Raw genomic sequence first — 22,842 nt, 5'->3', positions numbered from 1 at the left:
ACAGAAAGAGAAATCTGGAAGGAAAAAAGAGGAGGACATCAGGGGCCAGCCACCCAGCTACACAGCTGGCCACAGAGAAAGACGTGAAGAAAGGCGTGCAGAAATAGAGAAAGATGAAAGCGCAGAGGCGAAAAGTAGGTGGGACAATTTAAGAGAAGCTAAGGCTGAGCATTTATAAGAAAGAATAAGACTCTCTGTGTGTATTTATTTGGGAACTGGGTGGTGGGTGGATTCCCCAAAAGAACAAAGAGAAAAAGGGTAAAAATCCAACAGCACCAGACCCAGGGCTCAGTGAGTATTTTATCTTAAAGAACCCCAGCAGATCACAAAGTGACAGACACATGGGAACGATTCTAGACAGGCCTGGGATGTTGAACAAATATATCAACAAGTACATCAACAGAAGAGAATTTACTCACTGAGCCTCCTGTCAGGTTGCCCCAGGTTCCCATTCACTCCCCAGGCCCATAGATTTCCATGCTAGTGCCAACTCCATTAAGTGGTCAAAGCTCATGCCTCAAGAATGTAAGCCACATCGACTGTCTCTTAACTAACAAATGTGTCTCCAGTGGCACAGATCACTCAGAGGGGGATGGTGACTTCATGTTTCACTGGAGCTATTCTTTAATATCTTAACTCTTTATGTCAAGGGTTTAATGTTTAAAATAATTAGATATACTGATATTTACTCCCTAAAACTTGCCTGAATTAAAAGGACAGTATGAGTCTTGAAGTTTCAAATTTTCTACTTTAATTCTCAACTGATTTGTGTTCACTCAAGAATAGGAAACCATGTCTTTAATAAGTCTCTGTGCATGTTAGCTGTGAATTGGCCAGGCAGTCAGGGCTCTGTGCAAACTACCAAAGCCTTAACCTTAAACAGATTTCAAATAGATGTCATGGGCATAACATCAGAGTGAAGGAGCATATTTCCCCAGGAAAAAAACACAAGTCCCCTGATTTGAATACCACCATACAATTTATAGAGTCCCAACTCCCCTTTAAATGTCACACACATAAAAATGTTCAGATGTATCACAGGGTGTCAACTTCTGCCTTGATGCCAGCAACAACAGAGTTCTCGATCACTTTTATTTCTCCACCACAAAGTACGGAAGGACAGAAAGGAATGGAGGGGTCACTTGCTAGCTAGAAGAGATGGGATCCCATTCACTTTGAGGAATGAGTAGAAAGAACTACTTTCCTAACACAGGTCTGTCTGGGCAAGGGGCATGGCCATACTTTGGCAAAAGAGCCAGACAGAATATAGAGCCAGCAGTTTTCTGGCTTGAATTGTCAGCATTAGTGCAGGGTACAGCCCTTCTGAGTTCACTCCGGGTGACAGCAGGCACATGTGCCTGTGAGCAGCTGGACAGATGTTGCAAACATTTAGAGAGACAAAAATACAACGTGGAGAGATGGAGTTTCTGGCCTGCTCAGGTTTAGAAGCAGGGACCCCAGTGTGCCCCTGGAGGTCTGGGGAGCCCTAAGCGCAGAGCTATGATGATGACATATTTTTAATTGCATTTTTAGAATACAATTAACATTGAATTCTAAATACAATATAAATCTTCAATTTATAAAGATTCCTGGCTGGGCAAGGTGGCACATGCCTTTAATCCCAGAACTTGGGAAGCAGAGGCAGGGTTAGACTGTGAGTCTGAGCCCAATCTGGCCTACATTAGGAGTTCCAGGCCAGCCAAGGCTACATAGTGAGAAAATGGGGGGGGGATTCTTTCTTTACTTAGGTTCTGTTTCCCTAAATGGCCCCCTGTAATCATGAGTAAGTGGGGACCTTGTTAGCCAAGATAAGCAGGCTGTCTCAGAATTTCCCATAGGGAAAAGTGAGCTCTAATAGTTTTCTTCACGTAGTCTGTGAGCTGAGAAGTCCAAGTAGGAAGACACACAGGATGAGAGCAGGAGAGGCTGAGCCCTGGTGGACACTGGGCCCTCTGCTGAATGCCACCTTGACAGGAAAGAAGAAATCAAATGGCAGTTTCCAGTCCATTCTAGGTTGATCCCTTGGTGGCTCTGGCTTTCGAGTGATGTCCACGAAGCTCACAAGAGTTGTCAACGATACTTCTGTTCCCCTCTGGTGCTCCTACAGGAAGAGAGGCAAGGACAGGTCAGCTCTGGCATATTTCACGGAGTCTCCACCAGAATTACTATTTATCTTTAAAGGTTTATTTATTATGAATACAGTGTTCTGCCTGCATGTACGCCTGCACAACAGAAAGAGGGCGCCACATCTCACTATAGATCACTGTGAGACACCATGTGGGTGCTGGGAATTGAACTCAGGTCCTCTGGAAGAGCAGCCAGTGCTCTTAACATCTGAGCCATCTCTCCAGTCCCCCAGAAAATATTTTCTTTGGCCTGAAAACAAACATGCTCTAAGCAATATACATACATACATACATACATATATACATTTATTTATCTATCTATCTATCTATCTATCTATCTATCTATCTATCTATCTATCTATCTTACATATCAATCCCAGCTTCCTCTCCCTCCCTCTCTCCCATCCTCTCTTCCTCCCCCCACCCCGCCCCACTCCACAGGTAGGGTGATGCCTTCCAGGAGGGGTCAACAAAATCTGTCAAGTCATTTGGAGTAGGGACTAGGCCTTCTCTCCTGTCTCTAGATTAAGGGAGTATCCCTCCATGGGGAATGTGCTCCCAAAGTCCTTTTGTGCACCAGGGATACATCCTAGTTCCACTGTCAGATGTCCCTTAGACTGCCCAGGTCTCCTCACTGAGACCCATGTTCAGGGAGTCTGAGTCAGTCCAATGCTGGTTTCCTAGGTATCAGTCTGGGGAGGGCATTAGCTCCTCCTTGTTCAGGTCAGCTCTCTCTGTGGGTTTCTGTAGCCTGGTCTTGTCCTCCCTCTCTGCATCTGGATTCCAGTTGCAACATACATCTTGAATGGTTCTGTGTAGTTCTCTTTGTGTGAGATAGGAGCAAACAAATTTCTAACATCCCACTGCTCCAGACCTGTGAACAGGTCCACCTGAGGACTCATTCTCAGAGCCTGGCATACACGCCCTTGGAGGGTAGAGACAGGAGAGTCAGGAGTTTAAGGTTATCCTTGACTACAGCAAGTATGAGGCCAGTCTGGGCTATAGAAGACCCTGCCTCAGAAGAGACTTCCACTATCTCCTAGTAGGGAGCTGACTGAGAGCAGAAAGGCCAGATGACCAAAGCAGTGCCGTTGCAAGTGTGGCAGCTCTCCCCTAGTGGGCCTGCAGGCTGCAGCTGTGAAATAATACTCTGTGAAAACAGTGAGGATGGCTGAAACTTCATGGGGGGGGGGGACGGGAGGGGGGACAGAAAACAAAAACCTTACCTCAATTATCAGATTCAGATTCTTAGGTTTAAAAAAAGATTGCCCAATTTTCACCAATTCAAGTCAAATAGAAGGGTGCTCCCAGGAGATATGACCATGCAAGGCTGCTCCCATTATTTAATCTCAGAGATGGGACTTCTCTAGATGAGGCTGTGGCTGATGTTATGTTCCTAAAATGAATCCCTTTGTTCTGATCCTGTGCTTACCAAGCAAACCTTGATTCTAATTTGAGAGTAAATAATTGTAGAACTGGAATAGAACTTTACTGTTTTCCCTTCATCACTCTGATGCACATACCTGTTATCTGCTGGAGTTCATTTATTTATTTATTTGTGTTTCCAAAGATTTATTTTATGTGTGTGGGTGTTTTTGCCTGCACATATGGCTGTGTTCCGTGTGTGTGTGTGTGTGTGTGTGTGTGTGTGTGTGTGTGTGTGTGTGTGCATGTACATGCACATGCACCTGCTATCCAGGGAGGCCAGAAAGGATGTTGAATCCTCTAGAACTGGTGTTACTATGGGTTGTAAGCTATGATTTGGGTGCTGACAACTGAACCTGGGTCCTCTACATGAGAAGCCAGTGATAATCTCACAGGTTACATGAACTTCTAGGGCTCCTTTGTAAAACAGTCACACTCGCCATCACTTTGGCACAGAACTGAGATGCTCAGACACTGCATCCAAGGACAGCCTGCCTTGGCTCAAGTGGCCCAGGGAATACAAGACTCCAACCAGACACTAAAAACTAGCTGAGACTAACCACACAAAGAAAATTAGGGCATGTTTAACAGAAAATTTAAGAATAAGTAATACATTTTCTTTGGAATTTCACTTATGATAGTGTTTTTTGTTAGGACCTTAATTTTGTTTCTGGGAACTTTAGGATGAAAATGAGGTATACTGACAATTTTGGAATAATGTGACATCACTAAGGGTGTCATTTAAAGAATGCTCATGAGCTGGCTAGAATAGTCAGAAATCCTTTGGGATGGAAAATGGAACATGAGTGAAGTTTCATTTCCAGGCTTAGTGTTGTGTAGAAACTTGGTTAACATGCTGAATCACTTCAGGGCCTTCAGGAGGAAGGGAAGACACTCTTTTAATTGCCTGGATGTCCTGGGAGGACACTGCACAGAGCTGGGGTTAGAAATGGGGTGGCGGCCTCAGACGGAAATCACCCATCCATGTCTAGTTGCAGAGTGTTTATCAGGAATAAAACTGACTTTTCATTTCTATGATATTTAAAATTTTTTGCTTTTATTCTTTGTGAGCATGCAGTGTGTGTGTGTGAGTGTGTGTGTGTGTGTGTGTGTGTGTGTGTGTGTGTGTGTGTGTAGGCGTGTGCACGCGCATTTGGATCAGAGATCAACTTGTGGGAGTCACTGCCCTTCTTCCACCATGTGGGTCCCAGAGATCCACATTTTAATGTCTACTTGCCTGACTCCCTTTTGTAATTTTTATCTTACAATTTTAATAAACACATCAATCACACACACACATGTTGAGGGTATGGTGTACTATTTTAAGACATAATATACAATAGGGAATGATCAGATCAGGGTAGCTGGCATACTGACCAACTTGCCATTCAAACCCAGTGTCTGGTTTCTTTACATTGGTTTCCAAGGCAGAGAAAAGACTTCAACTCAGGGACCTGAGGTGGCCATACACCTAGAACTAACTTCCCAGACACCCATAAACCAAGAGGGCAGCTGTGACGCTGAAGAGAGAATTCTCAACAGAGGAATTCAAAATGGCTGAAAGACACTTAAGAAAGTGCTCTACATCCTTAGCCATCAGGGAAATGCAAATCAAAACAACTCTGAGATACCACCAAACTCCTGTCAGAATGGCTAAAATCAGAAACACCAATGATAACTCATGCTGGAGAGGATGTGGAGAAAGGGGAACACTCCTCCACTGCTGATGGGAGTGCAAACTTGTACAGCCATTTTGCCTGTTCCTCAGGAAAATGGGAATCAGTCTAGCACAGGACCCAGCAATCCCACTCTTAGGCATATACCCAAATGATCCACATTAATGCAACAAAGTCATCTTTTCAACTATGTTCATAGCAGCATTATTTGTAATAGCAAAAACCTGGAAGCAATCTAGATGCCCCTCAAATGAAGAATGGATAAAGAAGATGTGGTACATTTAAATAATGGAATACTACTTAGTGGAAAAAACCAATGGAATCTTGAAATTCGCAGGCAAATGGATGGAACTTGAAGAAACCATCCTGAATGAGGTAACCCAGTCACAAAAAGAGGAACATGGTATGTACTCACTCATATATGGATTTTAGACCTAGAACAATGGATCACCAGCCTATAATTCACACCACCAGAGGAACTAGAATACAAGGAGGAACCTAAGAGACTCATACAAGAGGAAAGGGACAAGATCTCCTGAGCATATTGGGGGGGGGGGATGAGTGGAGAGGGAGTTAGGAGAAAGAGAAGGGGAGGAGAACATGTGGGACCAGGAAGATTGAGTCGGGACGAATATAGGAGGGGGAAAAAAAAAGAGAGAGAGAGAGAGCGATACCATAATAGAGGAAGCCATTATAGGTTTGAAGAGAAAACTGACTCTAGAGAAATGTTCAGAGATCCACAATGATGACACCAACTAACAACCTGAGCAAAAGTGGAGAGGCTACCTTAAATGCCCTTCCCTGATATAGTAGTGTTGGAAACAGAAGCAGACACCCACAGCTAAACACTGGGCTGAACTCCTGGAATCCAGTTGCAGAGAGGGAGAAGTGATAAGAAAAGGGGTCAAGACCAGGCTACAGAAACCCACAGAGACAGCTGACCTAAACAAGAAGGAGTTCATGGACCCCCCCCCCCAGACTGATAGCTGTGAAACCAGCATTGGACTGACCCAGACCCCCTGAACATGGGTCTCAGTTAGAAGGCCTGGGCAGTCTAAGGGACCTCAGACAGTGGAACCAGGATTTATCCCTGGTGCACGAAAGGACTTTGGGAGCACATTCTCCATGGAGGGATACTCCTAGAGACAGGAGGGAGGGCCTAGATCCTACTCCAAATGACTTGACAGATTTTGATGACCCCTCCTGGAAGGCCTCACCCTCCCTGTGGAGTGGGTGGGGAATGGGATGGGAGTGGGGGGGGTTGGGGGGCATTGGAGGGAGGGAGAGGGAACTGGGATTGATATATAAGAATATTGAAATATATGTAAATAAAGAAAAGAAAAAAAAAGAAATGCTCATTATTCTCATTTGATCATTACACGGTGTATCAAGATCCCATTCTGTATCCCAGAAACATGTACAAGTATTATACTCCAATTAAAACCAAGAAAGTCTTTACAGCTGTATGTGGGCTTAGAGGAAATGCAGTCCAGTTGGAAGGGATGGAATTGTACTCACCCGGTCACTGAGCGACACCAAATGTGGCCGACCCACTTGAGAGTGTGACTGTATTACCACCAGAGAACAAGGTTTTCAGTTATGTTCAGCGTATCAAATTGGGATTTTGAAGTCTAAAGTTTCTGTCTTTGCATGTTAAAGTTATGTACAGGCAAAAAGTGTCCGCTGTGTGAGTCACTAAAACAATTCCCTCTAGCCCTGCTCGCCTCTCCTCTTTTGTTGAGGCAAACAATGGCAGAGCCATGGCAGCACATTTCCTTTTACTATGGCTCCAGTTCTATTATGTGTGGTTGACTTCACTTATTTCTATTTTAAGTGATAATGTTTTACGATGTTTATTTTAAGAATCATCGCCAATGCTTCCTGAGGTTTGAGGTTTATTTGCTTTACTTCAATCTACAATGCAGCAAAACCCTTTCTTAAATATATGAAGCAATATGAAGAGTTTGGGGTAGGTGTGTTTGGCTTTTGTAACAGGATGTATTTTTTGTATTATATTGCGTCTTCGTCAATTTTTAAACCACCATGTTCTCTATCCAATCATTACAAATGGAAACAATTATTAAAAGGCTGGGACACTTCCTCTGACATTGTGTTTTGCAGCGACACTCATGACTATGAACTAGAACAGGCATCTTTGGCCAGAATGTAATTCATGACTGAGAAACCCAAGTTTTGCATTCTATGTGAAAGAAATACCATCAGATGCATATACTGTGAGTATTTCCCTCTGGCCAGCTTTTCCTGTCATTCATTTTTTTCTTAAATGTCTTTTCGTTGGGTTTTAATGCTTTATCTGATGTATAACTTACAAACAATAAAATAGATGTGCATTAGTGCTTAGGTCAGAGTTCTGATTGATAACTGTACCTTATCCAGCCAAAGCTAAAACAAGGCCCAGAAGGTACATCATCTCAGTTCCTCTGAGATTCCTTTTCAGTCTCATCACTGGACCAGTTAATGGGTCATGATCAAAACACAGCTGAAATTCTAACTATTATCCGCTTCCGTCAGGTGAACTCAGTGACTCAACCATACTGTAGACAGTGCAAACTAACTTGAAAAGCTAACTGCGAACTACCAGAAAAAGACACGGGGTACAATATCTAGATAAGAAACAGGGCCATGGGTGGCTGTAATGCCCAGGAGAGTTGTAGTCTTTGGAAAAGAACAAGTACAAAAACAGTCCTGTGACAACAGGACTCAGGTTGCAGTTGGGAAGACTTTATCAGTGGATTCAGCACAGGCTCGGTAATAGACTACAAGAGTCTCACAGAAACATGTCCGTCTAGACAAAGAATAGGAAGCTCTTAGTGAAACTTTCCGATAACCTGAGTGCTAACACCACCCATAGGCAGACAACCAAGCTGCCCAACGCTGATGCTCAGGAGAGTAAAAGTATGTTACACCCGACCTAACCTAAATGCGGTTCCCAGTTTCTTTTCTGGAAAGTAAATATGCTGCAACAAACAGAAATTTCAATGTTTTGATTTTCATTAAAAATAGTATCATACCTGTTTATCATACGCGTATCATTTCACCTCATTATTTCTAGGTTTAAAAGTTTATAAACTTTTGAACCTGTACAACTAAAGATTATACTCTAAAACCAAGGCAGGTGCTAAGTGTCCCCTATAACACATTATAAACAGTGGATATATGCTTATTACAGACAAAAACATTTATTTAATGGAGCCTATGGAAGCAAGAATTGATAACTACACCAATAACTTTAATCACAACCAACATTTCAAAAACACTATTAATTCAATGACTGTCACAGTGAACACACACACATGGAAAATCAGATCGGTAGTAACAGTAGGATGATGTAAAAGAAATTAACCTATATTGCTGAAATCAGGGCAGAGGAGGGCAGGGAATGGAAAAGGTTGTATTTATTCACTATGACAAAATATTAACTTCCATAACCACACTGGAAAGATGGACTTGAAATGCATCTTGGGGACTCACTCTAAAAAACACACTGGAAACATACACCACCTCACAGAAGTTTAACAATGCTCCAGTCATCAAATGGCTGCTGGGAACATGACTTACCTGTACAGACTTGCATTGGTACAGGAACCGGGCGCCTGCCACATGAGCTTGTGGGTTGGACTGGAGTCCTATATGTGCCCACAACACCTGGATCTCCAGGGAAACTGGGATAAAACAGCAGGAAGTGCAGTTAAGAGCCTGCAGAAGGTAAAGAGCATGCACTCAGTTGCCATCATTTTGCTTTTTGAAAGATTTTTTTTTAAATTTTAATTTTTATGTACTTTGGAGTTCTGTTTGCACATATGTCTGTGTGAGGGTGTCAGATTCCCCTGGGATTGGAATTACAGACAGTTGTGAGCTCCTATGCAGGTGCTGGGAATTGAACTCAGGTCCTTGGGAAGAGCAGCCAGTGCTCTTAACCACCTAGCCATCTCGCCAGCCCGAAAAGGTTTATGTTTATTTATGTGTGTGTGTTTCTCTTTGCACATGTATGCAGATGTGCATGGAAGCTAGAGAGGGTGACAGATCCCCTGAATATAGTTATAGGCAGGTGTGAGCTGCCAGCGGGTGCTCTTAACTGCTGAGCCATCTCTTAGCAACTCTCTAGCAGCATCACGTAGTAATACTGGTGGCCCATATGGCTTAGAGGAAGCACAAAACCAGGCCGTTTAAATGTTCTTAATCTTTAAAAAAGTTGTAGTTAAAAGTTATCAACAGGCTGAAGATTATTCTTCTGAAGACGAAAGATGCATCTGACAATGTGGTCTGGCGATTCTACTGTTGGGTGTAAACATTCAATGAAAATGAAACCAGCATGTCAAATGCAGCATTATTCACAACAACCAAGACAGGCTCTCAACTGAGGCTCCCGTCTATGGATGAGAGGATGAAGAAAGGTGTGGTATTCACATAATGGAGTATGATTCAATCATTCATAAAAGGAAGAATGAAACCTTGTCATTTTGCAGTAAAATGGGTGGACAAGGAGAACACTACATTCTATGAAGTGACACATGGGCACACTGTCATGCACAGGTGGGGACTGAAAATGTTGATCTTAACACAGAGGAGCAGAATTCTACAGTGATTACTGGAGACTAGTTCAAGGTGGGGTGTGGTGTACAGAGAGGAAGGCAGGATAATCAGCACCAAACTACAGCTAAACAGGAAGAAGTCTCTCTAGTGCTCACAGCACAGTAGGGCAACTACTACAGGTTTCAAATCACCAATTGCTCACAGCACAGTAGGACAACTACTACAGGTTTCAAATCATCAATTGCTCACAACACAGTAGGGCAACTATGGTTTCAAATCACCAATTGCTCCAGCGCAGTAGGGCAACCACAGTTTTAAATAACTGATTGTGTACTTTATGCAGAATTTGAAGGTTTAATTCCTAGCAATGAAAGGAAAGGTGACTTGAAAAAGAGGAGCTAACGACTCTGAAGGCAACGATAAGGGGGTGAAAATGATCACTAGCTCTTGTGTGAATATACTCAAGTTTCACAGACAGTCCACACATATATAATCATGTTAATTAAAAATAAAACTTCCAAAGCTAATGACTGGAAGGAGAAACATTCACTAAATGACAGTGACAAAGTGTCTCCTATAGACCAAGGATATTAAAGGCCGTGGCCTTGAGCACACAATTTGGATAAAGAAAAGGACTTGAACACAGAAGCAATGACAAGTCAAATAAGGCATATTAGGGTTAGATTCGGAAGCCGTTCAAATAGTCTGTTTTGAAGGTATCAGGGAGCCATGTATGTTTTCAGAACAGAAGCATGGCATATTTAAAGCAGTCCCTAAGAGAACTAATTGTAAGATGCAGGAAGATTCACCTTATTTGATTTCATCTTTTAAGCCATTAATGCCCTTTAGGTAAATGTGAAAAGTGTGGTCTTTATCTGGTGGCACTGAGAACTGAACCCAATTCAGCTATCTGCCAAGAGTTCTCCACTGAGCGCCACACACTGTCCTAAAATCCTAACTGGTTGCAACCACAAGAGAATGAGCCTGGTGCCAGCCTCATAAACAAACCTGTATTGACCCAATATTTAAGACTGTAAGTGTAGCTGGAAGCGTGTTTCATCAGGTAAAGCTTGCTTGCTGTCAAGCCTGGCAACTTGAGTTTGACCCATATGGTAGGAGAGGACTACCTCTCCAAGCTGTCCTCTGACTTCCATATATATATATATATATATATATATGCACATGATAAAAGCAATGGAAAAAAGGAATATAAGAGAATATTTGAAATATATGGCATGGCTTTGAACCATGAGCAAACCATCATGGTTCCCAACCTTCCTAGTGCTGCAGCCCTTTAATACAGTTCCTCATGTTGTGGTGACTCCGACCACAACATTATTTTCATTGCTACGTCATAACTGTCATTTTGCTACTGTTATGAATGATAATATAAATATCTGATATGCAGGATGGTCTAGGTGACCCCTGTGAAAGCGTTGTTCAACCCCAAAGGGGCTGCAAGCCACATATTGAGAACCACTGCTTTAGATACTGCTTTAGATTATCTTCAAGTTTTTTTAAAGTAAGGAAAATAGATACATATGTAACCTGCAATAGTGACTCAAACAGTCATAACTTTTTACATCCCTCTTTATATGATAAATACAGACAGAAGGAGGGCTGGTTTTTGCCTTGCTACCCATAATTTCAAAGGTGGGAAGTGAGCAGCCAGTCAGCGGTGGCTTCCTTCCTTACTGAAACACTGCAGTTCCTGCTGAGGATCCTTCTCCACCCTCCTCTCTGGGCTGGGTCAGCATTGCCAAAGATGGCAACGTGCTCTGGTCTGGGATGTCCATGAAGAGCCTGGTAAATCTCCTTCTGCAAATGGCTGCAGTTCACCTCTTTGGGTCTGTAAGTAAATGCCATGAAAGCTGGATTACAAAACTAGTAGGGTAGCAGGTCATATTAGCATTCAGATATTAAAATTAATATTATGAGAGGTTGGAGGAAATACCCTTAGTAGGGTCTCCACACCATTAGGAAACACTTAGCAATACAGTAATAGATGTAAAGACTATCATTTTCCACAGTGTTATTTACAGTGTTAAACAGTTACTATTTCAACATAGTCCCTATAAACAGAAACAAAATTGTGGGAGGTACTCTGAGGCAAATAATTACCTTAACTTGCAGCCAGATACTGCGTTCACGCCAAACTGTATTTCATGTCTCTTAACAGAACAAATTCCATTACCCTCGCTCTGCAACAGGGTCATCTGAGGTGCAAAAATGATGGTCAAGGCGATTATGACAGAAATAGGAAGTGGACAGGGCTGGGAAATCGATGCTTTCATCGTTCCCTAAACATTATCTGTATTTTATATACGCATAGGAATATCTCATTAAAATAAACAAAAGTCAGTACAACCCTCACTTTGAGCCCGCCAGAGTTGTAAAGCATGTGAGAACTGCTTCTGGTAAAGAAAGTGCTGAGTACCAAAGCCAGAGGGAACCTTGAGAACTGGAAGACCCGAAACATCAGCAGTCTTCCTGCCAGGCTGCAACAGTCCACCCAGCTCCCAAAAAGATACTGAGTGACGGAAGTCACCAGTCAGCACCAGAAGTGGCTTTCCGATGAGGTAGCCAGGATTCCCACTTCTAGGACCAGTAGGAAGAGCATCCATGCGCTGCGCAAATGCCTGCAGAAGGAAGAAGGCAATTACTGTGCAAACGTGCTTCCCAGCCAGACTCACATCTTCCCTCAGAACAGGCAATCTGTGAGCTGCGCTGAGCAATCTTCTCTTTGACACACTGTAGCATTATTTCCATTTATTCCCTTTCTAAAATAAATCTGGAGTGATCTGTTTGTTTTCTGGGGTGTACTGAGGATCGAATTCAGGGCCCTGCGTATGCTAGGCAAGTGCTCTCCCCGTGATCCAGAGCAATCTGAACAGAAATTCACTGTGTGCTAATTCTGCCAAGGAGCAAATAAAGACAAGGATCTACTAAGGATCCCTTGACACTATTTCTCACATGTTGACTTCGTGCAATGTGTGTGGCCTGGCTGAACGTAGAGGAATTTAAATGCAAATTTTAACCCAGTAACAGGGCTGATCTTGGCTGATCACAGACTTGGAAAGAACTCTGCTTGGTTCAAAAGGAGGAAAGTGGTAGAAGAAAGGCAGATAGATGTGAGTAGTAAAGGCCGCAAACCAAAGATTCGGCGAGAAACAAATATGAACGTCCAAAAAAGAGAAAAAAAAGAACTGTGTGCTGCCGAACTTAAGACTCACCGTGAGCATCTTTGACAAGTTCTGGTTTGGGGACCACTTTGTTTGGGTCCAAACAGAGCATCACTGAAAATGTTAACGACACACATATATTCAATACCCGTCGCTCTAGCCAAATTATGGAACAGTAAATTTCAAGACCTCAAATAAGACCAAAGCAGGCCTTAATATTCTGATTCTATTTTGCAGGCATTACAGAAACAGAGTGCTATTATTTCTTTGCTATGAAGCAGAGTGGGAGATTTTATTAAAGATATTTTAGTAGGAGAAAGAGAGGTGCTCAGAAAGACGGACAGACAGACCCAGTATGGATACTAGCTCTGCAGAGTTCTATTTCTAGGACTTAGACCCTACACCCTGTCTGAGAGAAGGCCACTGACCCTGAAGTGAATGATGAAATCCTGTTGTAAGGAAGTGCCTGGCTTGACAGTCAGGTTGGTCTGTTTAAAGCTGACAGAGACTTTCTGGATCCCAGAGGTCCCGTTGGTCTCTATCTCGTAGATGACCTGAAAAGCCAGAGAAAAGTCAGTTAATGAACAGCTGTGGGGTTACCATGCCGAACACGGAAGACTGTTTTAACCGTGTGCAAGAGACTTAGACAGCAATTGGAAGAACACCAAGAGTAATAGCAGGAAACGATAAAGATGGCTTGATACTGCATTTGCAGTATTTGTGAAAGAGACCAGACAGAGCTCTTAGAAAAGTTCACAGAAGAGCTATGCTGAAGACAAGAGTTTTGAGTGTGGGCAGAGATGGGCAGGTGTGGTACTGGGCAAAGGGAAGACTAGAATGGAAACCTGGGTTACTAGACCTTCACAGTGCCTGAAGAGAAATCAAAATAGTAGCTGGGGACAGAAGGAAGCAGTCCTTAAAAGTGCTACTTTAAGATAATTTCTACGCCATTACACGCTTCATTGACTATAAGGGAGAACCGAAGTTGACTCATCTCAGACTGTGAGATGATATTGTGACAGCAGACGGAAATGTGAAGTCACTAGGCGCCAGCACAAAGGAAGAGTCTGAACCAAAAACACCGAGGACAGTAGTGAGCACTGTAGTGAGGACAGTAGTGAGCACTGTAGTGAGGACTGTAGTGAGCACTGTAGTGAGGACTGTAGTGAGCACTGAAGTGAGGACAGTAGTGAGGACAGTAGTGAGCACTGTAGTGAGCACTGTAGTGAGGACTGTAGTGAGCACTGTAGTGAGCACTGTAGTGAGCACTGTAGTGAATACAGTAGTGAGGACTGTAGTGAGCACTGTAGTGAGGACAGTAGTGAGCACTGTAGTGAGGACTGTAGTGAGGACAGTAGTGAGCACTGTAGTGAGCACTGTAGTGAATACAGTAGTGAGGACTGTAGTGAATACAGTAGTGAGCACTGTAGTGAGGACAGTAGTGAGCACTGTAGTGAGGACTGTAGTGAGGACAGTAGTGAGCACTGTAGTGAGCACTGTAGTGAATACAGTAGTGAGGACTGTAGTGAGGACAGTAGTGAGCACTGTAGTGAGCACTGTAGTGAATACAGTAGTGAGGACTGTAGTGAATACAGTAGTGAGCACTGTAGTGAGGACAGTAGTGAGCACTGTAGTGAGCACTGTAGTGAGCACTGTAGTGAGGACTGTAGTGAGCACTGTAGTGAGCACTGTAGTGAGGACAGTAGTGAGCACTGTAGTGAGGACTGTAGTGAGCACTGTAGTGAGGACAGTAGTGAGGACAGTAGTGAGCACTGTAGTGAGCACTGTAGTGAGCACTGTAGTGAATACAGTAGTGAGCACTGTAGTGAGCACTGTAGTGAGCACTGTAGTGAGGACAGTAGTGAGGACAGTAGTGAGCACTGTAGTGAGCACTGTAGTGAGCACTGTAGTGAGCACTGTAGTGAGCACTGTAGTGAGGACAGTAGTGAGCACTGTAGTGAGGACTGTAGTGAGCACTGTAGTGAGGACAGTAGTGAGGACTGTAGTGAGCACTGTAGTGAGCACTGTAGTGAGGACAGTAGTGAGGACTGTAGTGAGCACTGTAGTGAGCACTGTAGTGAGCACTGTAGTGAGCACTGTAGTGAATACAGTAGTGAGCACTGTAGTGAGCACTGTAGTGAGGACTGTAGTGAGGACAGTAGTGAGCACTGTAGTGAATACAGTAGTGAACACTGTAGTGAGCACTGTAGTGAGCACTGTAGTGAATACAGTAGTGAGCACTGTAGTGAATACAGTAGTGAGCACTGTAGTGAGCACTGTAGTGAGGACAGTAGTGAGCACTGTAGTGAGCACTGTAGTGAGGACAGGGCAGAAACGTGGTGAGTAGGAACGGGACGGGCTCAACCCCAGCAGTCCAGGGAGTCAGTCCAGCCGCTACAGAAGGCGCGGTCCCTCTGCTGATACTGACCCACGTGCAGCGCTTAGAGTCCATACCTGGGAAACTATGTTCTGACATGTGTTTCCCGCCAGCAGAGGGGGGCTGCTTTGTGAGGCAAGTGTTACAGGAACCTGGAGCTGGTAAGAGAAAGAAACAAATGTACTGAAATGGAAAATGCCCTTTCTCCCCCAGCTACGATGAACACCTTCTTTCCCGAGACCATCCTAATTTTCTCTCCTTTCAGTGCCCGACACCTTAAAGCCAAGTCACTCTAATGAGCTCATCTCACCACAAGCTTCCTGTTACACACGAAGCCCGGGCCCACAGCCAGTCAGATGTAAAGACGCAGAGACACCCACTCCAAATGTGGTGTTTTAGCTAGACTTAACTCAGCAACATTTCATCCGTCTTTATTTCGTGTGAAGCTATGTCTAGAGCCATGCTTGCCTGTGGTACAGGATGCCACCCTTCTCTTTCGTTATTATAATCTAGAATGAATTGGCCTCAGTTACACAAAGGCCGGGTATTCCCTTTTCCTGTCACATGGCATCATACCTTTGTATTCTGAAGATCAGTCACACCTCTTGGAACCTAGGAAAGGTAAAGAATGGACTCAGGGTGCATATGCCTTTCATAAAATCACCAAGAGTTCCCACTTCATATGACCCCAGACAGACTTCGGTGGGGGAAGGGAAGAAGATCAAAAGACTGGAGCGCCCTCTCATCATCACCCACATCTTCTCCCACTAAATGCCAGACAGCGGAGCTGGCCACCAGGCTGGACTGCAGTGCCCGCCGACCCAGATAGAGCTCCAGAAGCAAGAGCTTTGGTGAAACGGAACTGCCACCCGCTCCTTACTCTCTGAAGTAAACCCATGAGCCAGGATGGTGACAGAGTCTTACCAGGGTTCTATCGCCTTTAATTCTTCCTCCAGACATCAGTTTCCACACCCTCTACCCTATATGAAGATCTTAGGAATTATGACTTCCAGCTTAGGGATTTTCCTAACCCACAACAGTGAGTGACACGTGAACTTTCCAGGGAAGTTGAGTGATCTGAGTGAGCAGAATCTGCAGAGTTGTGGACAAGGCAACACCTACCTTCAAGACTGTGAAGTTATAGTAAGTGGCAGCATCCAGGGCTGGCTCCGAGGTGCAGCTACTTGCCAGGTCCCTGAAGAAACGCGTGCAGGTTGTGCTTTTACTCTCTAGGAAGCCTTGCAACACAAAGAGTGAAGATGGGGGTAAGTGAGAGAGCCTGTTTCCAGAAAAAGCAAAAGCCGGGACTCCTGCCCTGAACTCACCCGCAGGATTGCTCTCAGCACAAAATCCCCCAGCTCCCACTGCTGCGGGCTGCTTCAGTGAACTCACTACAGACCAGCTGGGGTAGTAAGTCAGGATGGGATGCCCAGCCTGAATAAAACACAGCAAGGTGAGACCCAACAGCCCGGAAAGAGGAGGCAGAAACAAGTTAACTTGGTGGCTTGTCTACTGTCCTCCAACAGAGTTGAGAATGGTTAGTCTCATTGTGGGAGGGGGTTACAAAGTTACATTGCCAAATGAAATGTACTCTGTCAGGAAAACCAGACAATTCCACCCCTTTCCCCAGGCGAACTCACCCTGTAAAATGGTAATGGCAGCTGGGTTTCAGGTGTTGAAGTAAAGAACTGGCCTCCAAACTCTGCAGCCAGGGCTGGGAAGTTTGTTGCATTGACTGTTTGGAGCTTCTGGAAATAGTTTAATTTTGCTAAAATTTTTAAAAAAAGAACAGAGACTTAGGTAAAACCATTTCTTTTTAAGTATCTGATGTAAGAAACACACATTACCATACTCAATGGACATCAAGAGTTTCAGAAAGTACTACAAGACAGGTGTGGTGGCGTACACCTTTAATCCCAGCACTTGGGAGGCAGAGGCAGGCAGATCTCTGTGAGTTCGAGGCCAGCCTGATCTACAGAAAGAGTTCCAGGACAGGCTCCAAAGCAATACAGGGTTATATACATATATATGATATACATGTTCACCATCACACATGGCATACATCAGTAAGTAGACTCTGGTATAACTGTGAATTTGAAAAGAAGCCTAGAGACCATCTCATCAAATCACACTAGGAAATGTGGATCCTCAGAGACAAATGAGTTGTAAGAGCCTCAGAATAAAATGGCTATCACCAATCTCACAATTCCTGGTGTGCAGTTTTCCAAATCCACCACGATGGAGAGACCCTGGTAGGAATAGCCTTCGTTGATCATGATCAGGAAGTACAATCCATTGTGAATAAATAAGATATGGTTTGTCCTTTTAAGGGGTTGACAATTTATGTGGAGAGTCGTAATAGCCACACAAACTGCTAACAATACAAGGACTCTACAGGTTCTAGAGAAATGACCCAAGACAAGGAGAGTCTCAGAACTCCTGAGGATGGGCTCACTTCCAACTCTGGCAAGTGACAGGAGACTCTTAGGAGAGCTGAGGTTTTCAAGATGCAAGGAAAAAAAAAAAAATAAAGACGACCACTTGAGTCATGAAGAAAAATAACTAAAATTTAGGAAAAATTCAAGGTACATCTTGAGGACAAGGAATATTAATTTGGCCAAAATAAAAGGTCAGTGTAAAATCATTATAGAAAAGCTTGGAAAAACAGAAAAGGAAGAGTTAACTCAGGTATGAGAACACAATGCCCGCCCAACTAAAGGAGCTAGGCAATATTTTCAAGGTAATGAACAGCTAAATGGAAGTTTCTGAAAAATTACTAGAGTCCTCTACACTAGTAGTAGAAGACAGTAGTGGGAAGGGGATGAGAGATGGGGATTCAAAAAGAAAGAAAAAAAGGAAGACAGAAGAAACAGACAGGGGAAGTCCAAAGACAAAGCCACGCCTTAATAAACATTAAATGACAGGAACTTGTTTCTACTCACAGTTGTTCACACGGACACAAAACTGTGTGATTCCACTGGAATCCGTGAAAACTCTGGAAGGAAATGGGGAGTTGCTCCTGAAGATAAGAGAGTTGTCCACACATACCCAGCTGGCAGATCTGTGAAGAAAGATGAAGCCATTGAAGGGTGGTAAAGGATAGGGTTAGGGAAGGGGCCCTACCGATATCTGATGCCAGTAAGAGGCTCTGTGGGTAGCTGCGGTACAACACACAGGTTCTGTCTTACTGGATGGCTCCACTCTACAGAAACAGGAAGAAAAATCACTCCCAGGAAAAACCAAGGGAACATCCAGGGGTTAGGAAGTAGGGCTAGGAGGCTCACTCTTACTTCAAGAACCTAAGACCATGGCAGCTCACCTTACACTACCAGGAAGGCAGAAGGAAAAGACTGTCCTGGGATGGAGAAGGTCGCAGTCCTTGTCACAGCAGCAGTTTAAATCGCAGGTCCCAGGAGTCAAGTCACAGACGCAGATCGGTAAGGCTGTAAGTGCAAGTTAAATAAAAGTGACATGAAGCTCCCCAAAGTTTTCCCGCGTCAACAGTCCCTACCGGCTTTGTGGCGAAGCAATTTTATTCACAGAATTTTTAAGTCTGAGAAGTCAGTATTTCCATCCCGCATCCTGCCGCATCACCTGGGAAGGGGTCTGTGGTCACGTTCTCGGGCATCGACGGGGTCCCGGCAGTAGGACCCTCAGACCAGTCCGGCGGAGTTGCAGTCGCTACTTCGGGTGTCACTGGTCCCAGGGCAGAGGAGGTGGGCAGAGCCTGGGTAGGGGAAGGCTGAGGTCCGGCTGCGTCAGGAAGCATCAGGACCAGCACCGTCAGCAGGTGCAGCTGCAGAGTGCACATAGGGCAGCCGGGCAGCAGAGGGGTGCTACAGGACCCTGGATGTCCAGATACGTCCTAGGAGCGCAGGGAGGAGGAGTCGCATCGACGTCATCCACTTCCATCTGTGCATTGGCTCAGGCGGTTGTTGACTAATCTTCGGCCAATGGAAGGCCGTGTTGTTGCGACCCTGCGTATCCTTCGTGCTGCGCCCTCCTCCTTAGCGGCGCGTGGCTCCCGTCACCTGGCAACCGCTGGGAGCCACCCCGGCGGAGGCGCCTTTGCGCCTTTTCACCGCTAGATGGCGGCTGCCGTCATGTTGCTACCTTATGCGGACCTGGAGGAGTCGAGTGAAGTCTTGGTTGAATGGAAGACCCAGAGGCAGAAACTGGAATTACATGGCTCTTTCTATCCGGTTTCCCAAGGTAAGAAAGAGGCCCTTTCTGTGGAAAGAGAAACACATGGGAAGCCACATCCCTTTAACATGCCGGGAAACCGAGTACAGGTTCATGCTCCCGAGACTCAAGCAGTTTCACGAGTTTTAGGCCAGCCTGGGCTACAGAGTGAGACTCTCTTCCTTAAAACAAAGACAAAGGGGTAAAGTACCCATGATAGGGGCTGGAGAGATGACTCAGCTGCCAAGAACATTTGTTCTTTCAGAGGACTCGGGTTCGCTTGCCAGGACCAAGATTATGCCTTACACCATTCAAAACTCCAGTTCCTGGGGATCCATTGTCTGGGTCATCTTCTGACCTCAGTAGGCTTCAGACACATGCATAGACACATGTAGGCAGAACAAGCAAATGCATAAAATCTAAAAGAATTATTTAAAATAACTCCACTGTAATACTGTGGTTTTTTTTAAGCACAATAAAAACAATACTTATTTAACTCCATGAGTGTTTTTTTTTTGAGTCATAGTTTCATGTAGCTCAAGATGTGGTGAAGGATGGCCCTGAATTTCTGATCCTTTTTTGTGTCCTGCACACCCGGCAAACACTCTACCAACTTTGATTTTATTATTGGAATTAAAAAAAAAAAAGAATCCGTAGTAAGTGCATCATATCTATAAAGGGATCTGTGTATTTGCTTCTGGAAAGGGTAGTAAGAGGAGAGGTCCAGTACAGGAAAACGATGGAGAAGGATGTGAGGAGTTAGAAAAAGCCAAAATTTACAAACACATTCTGAGGAGAAAGTAAAGCAAGCTAGAGAAATGGAAGGAGCCAAGGAGCTGAGGAGAAAGCTTATTCCATTTTTACCACTTTAAATACAAGATTCGGCAGCACTTCCTAGATTGTGTGCTTTCTTAGGAGTGGAATGCCCCTTCTGACTGTCTAATAACAGGCATTCTGTGTTTGCACTAATCTGGTCAGCACTGGCACGAATGGCTATTGTACCTGTATGCTTGAGCTGCTAAATACTTAATTTTAAAATTGTAATTAATTCAAAGTTAAACAACCCCAGGTGATTAATAGCTACTTAATAGAGCAGCTGGATTACATAGGATCAAAGCCCACCTGCCAGATGTTGTCTCCCTGAAGTCACAATTCCAACGTCTGGATAACTTTAATTGTTTGGAGAAATAAAGTAAGTTACCTGACTAAATTCTAGTCCGCTTCCTTAAAATTGACTTTTGATACCTCTCTTTTCCAGTGTATTTCCTGGGAAGGTCAGATTTGGGACACTTGAAATTGCTCATATTTCCCAAGAAGATCTTAATTTTAATAATGCCTTTGAAATTCGTAGCTAAATATTCTCAAACATTTTTATGTGATTGGGTGGTGAACTAGGAAATAAATAAATAAATGAATAAATAATATATTTATGTGGTATTTGGCCTTAATACACTTATTGGTTGTATTAGCAATTTCCATAGTGGTTTTTAAGATTTATGTTTTATTTTTTCTGTATGTGTAAGTGTATCTGTGTGTGCTTCATGCGTGTGGTGCCTGTGAAGGGCAAAGGAGGGGAGTAAGATTCTCCCGGACCTGCAGTTACAAGAGGTTGTGAGCCTTCTGGTGTGGGTGATGGGAACTGAATGCTGGTTCTCTGGAAGAGCAGATAATAGCATTCTTTCACATTGAACCATCTCTCCAGCCCATGTTCCACAGCTTTTCAAAGGCCAAATTTATCTTACTCAAATTATATGTATTTACTAGAATATAATTTCTGTAAGGTAAGAGGCTTTTATTTCTGTTTGCTGATATGTTCCTTTGCCTAGTCATGCTAGCTATGCTCATATGTGAACATTTGAGATATATATTGATTGTTTTGTTGAACTCTTTCTATTTAGCTCCTGGGTGATTATTTTATTTCAGGTTGTGCCTATCTTCCAAAGCTCTGTTTTATGTCTGATCATAAAATCTTTCAGATCTCGAAGTTTAGAATTTGCATTTCCACTCTCAAGTTAGTCCTGGATGACGGTTGGCAAGCTCGGCTGATTGAAGTAATCTCAGGGTTGACTGATAAGGAAGTGTTGTTCAGCAACATCTGAGTTGCTTTTTCTTATCTTCAAATTTCAGCTCTTAAGGGCTGGGTTCAGCTCAGAGGCAGAGTGCCTACCTACCATGCTATAGGCCCTGTGCTGTCCCCAGCACTGTGGGGTCGAGCATGAGTTTATGTCTCCAGGTAATTTTTCTGTAGTCTGTAGAGATCTGGGGAAGAGGAAAAAGGAGAGTTAGAATTTGTTCCCAGCCTTCCATCTTGATCCAATCTGCTATGTTTTTAACCACATATTGAATATTTTTCTTCTCAAAACACAGACAGCTTGCTGGAATCATCATATGATCTAATTTGGAAATCTCTACTTCTGAGGTGATGTCATATTAGCCCATCCAGAGACTTGGCTCTATCCTAAAACTGGCATCTGCATGGCATATGGGAACAAATTTCATTTGCCTCAAAATCATCATTGAGTTTCTTTTTGGTGTCGTTTGCTTTTCAAGACAGGGTTTCTCTGTGTAACTGTTGTAGTTGCCCTGAAACTCACTTTGTAGACCAGGCTGGCCTTGAATTCACAGAGACCCCTCTGCCACCTGAGTGCTGGGGATCAAAGGTGTGTGCCACCGACACCCAGCAGATTCCAGCAAGCAGAAAGTAGGAAGAATTTTTGTTCAACTGTCACAAATGGGGATGAATTCTCTCCTCTACTGTAAAAGTAAACATCACAGAAAAGTCTGCTGGGTGCACAGACTCTTGTGCAAGCATGGACACATCTTGAAACTGAAAAACAAGAAAAGGGCATTTCCGGGAAGAGATAGACAGCTGTGAGCTGCCCATCTGCTGTAGCTTTGCTGCCATAGAACCTCAGTAGAAGAGGCAGACTCTTATCTCCTATCTCCTGTGAAATTTTTTGATCTTCTACTATGTTTTTAGCTTTGGGAGAAACCTGATCATCAAAGCAAATGGCTAGCAATGTTGCCAACAAGACAGACCCTGGATCCATGAAATCCAGAATATTCAGTGGGAACTTCAAGAAGTCAAGAAGTCAGATGTAGAGGCAATCTTTTCATAGTATGGCATAATTGTGGGTTGCTCTGTACACAGGGGCTTTGCCTTCTTCAAGCACGTTAATGAGAGAAATGCCTGGGCTGCGGTTAGCTGGACAGGGTGGCCAGGGTTTAGGCGTTCGTTAATCTTGCTGCCGCACAAAGGGTGAACTGAGTAAGAGCGAGTGTGAAATGGTCTGCAGCAAAGATGTATGGTTGCTTATTTG

General features: G+C 43.9%; 1 protein-coding gene across 1 annotated transcript; it reads right to left on the bottom strand.

The window, feature by feature from the left end:
• Window positions 1-1,506: 1,506 nt before the first annotated feature.
• Window positions 1,507-19,240, bottom strand: Tctn3 (tectonic family member 3). The gene is made up of 14 exons (XM_051199837.1): window positions 18,935-19,240; window positions 18,660-18,783; window positions 18,283-18,401; window positions 16,981-17,108; window positions 16,666-16,774; window positions 16,463-16,578; window positions 15,917-15,952; window positions 15,418-15,498; window positions 13,392-13,517; window positions 12,313-12,420; window positions 11,903-11,997; window positions 11,477-11,630; window positions 8,807-8,944; window positions 1,507-2,101 (listed from the first exon to the last, which is right to left on the bottom strand). The coding sequence occupies exons 1-14, from the start codon at window positions 19,149-19,151 to the stop codon at window positions 1,865-1,867; spliced, it is 1,788 nt and encodes a 595-aa protein (XP_051055794.1). The 5' UTR covers window positions 19,152-19,240; the 3' UTR covers window positions 1,507-1,864.
• Window positions 19,241-22,842: the final 3,602 nt, after the last annotated feature.

Source organism: Phodopus roborovskii, unplaced genomic scaffold, assembly GCF_943737965.1.
Source record: "Phodopus roborovskii unplaced genomic scaffold, PHOROB, whole genome shotgun sequence".
NCBI classification, from domain to species: domain Eukaryota; kingdom Metazoa; phylum Chordata; class Mammalia; order Rodentia; family Cricetidae; genus Phodopus; species Phodopus roborovskii.
This window is presented reverse-complemented; position numbering and strand designations above follow the sequence as displayed.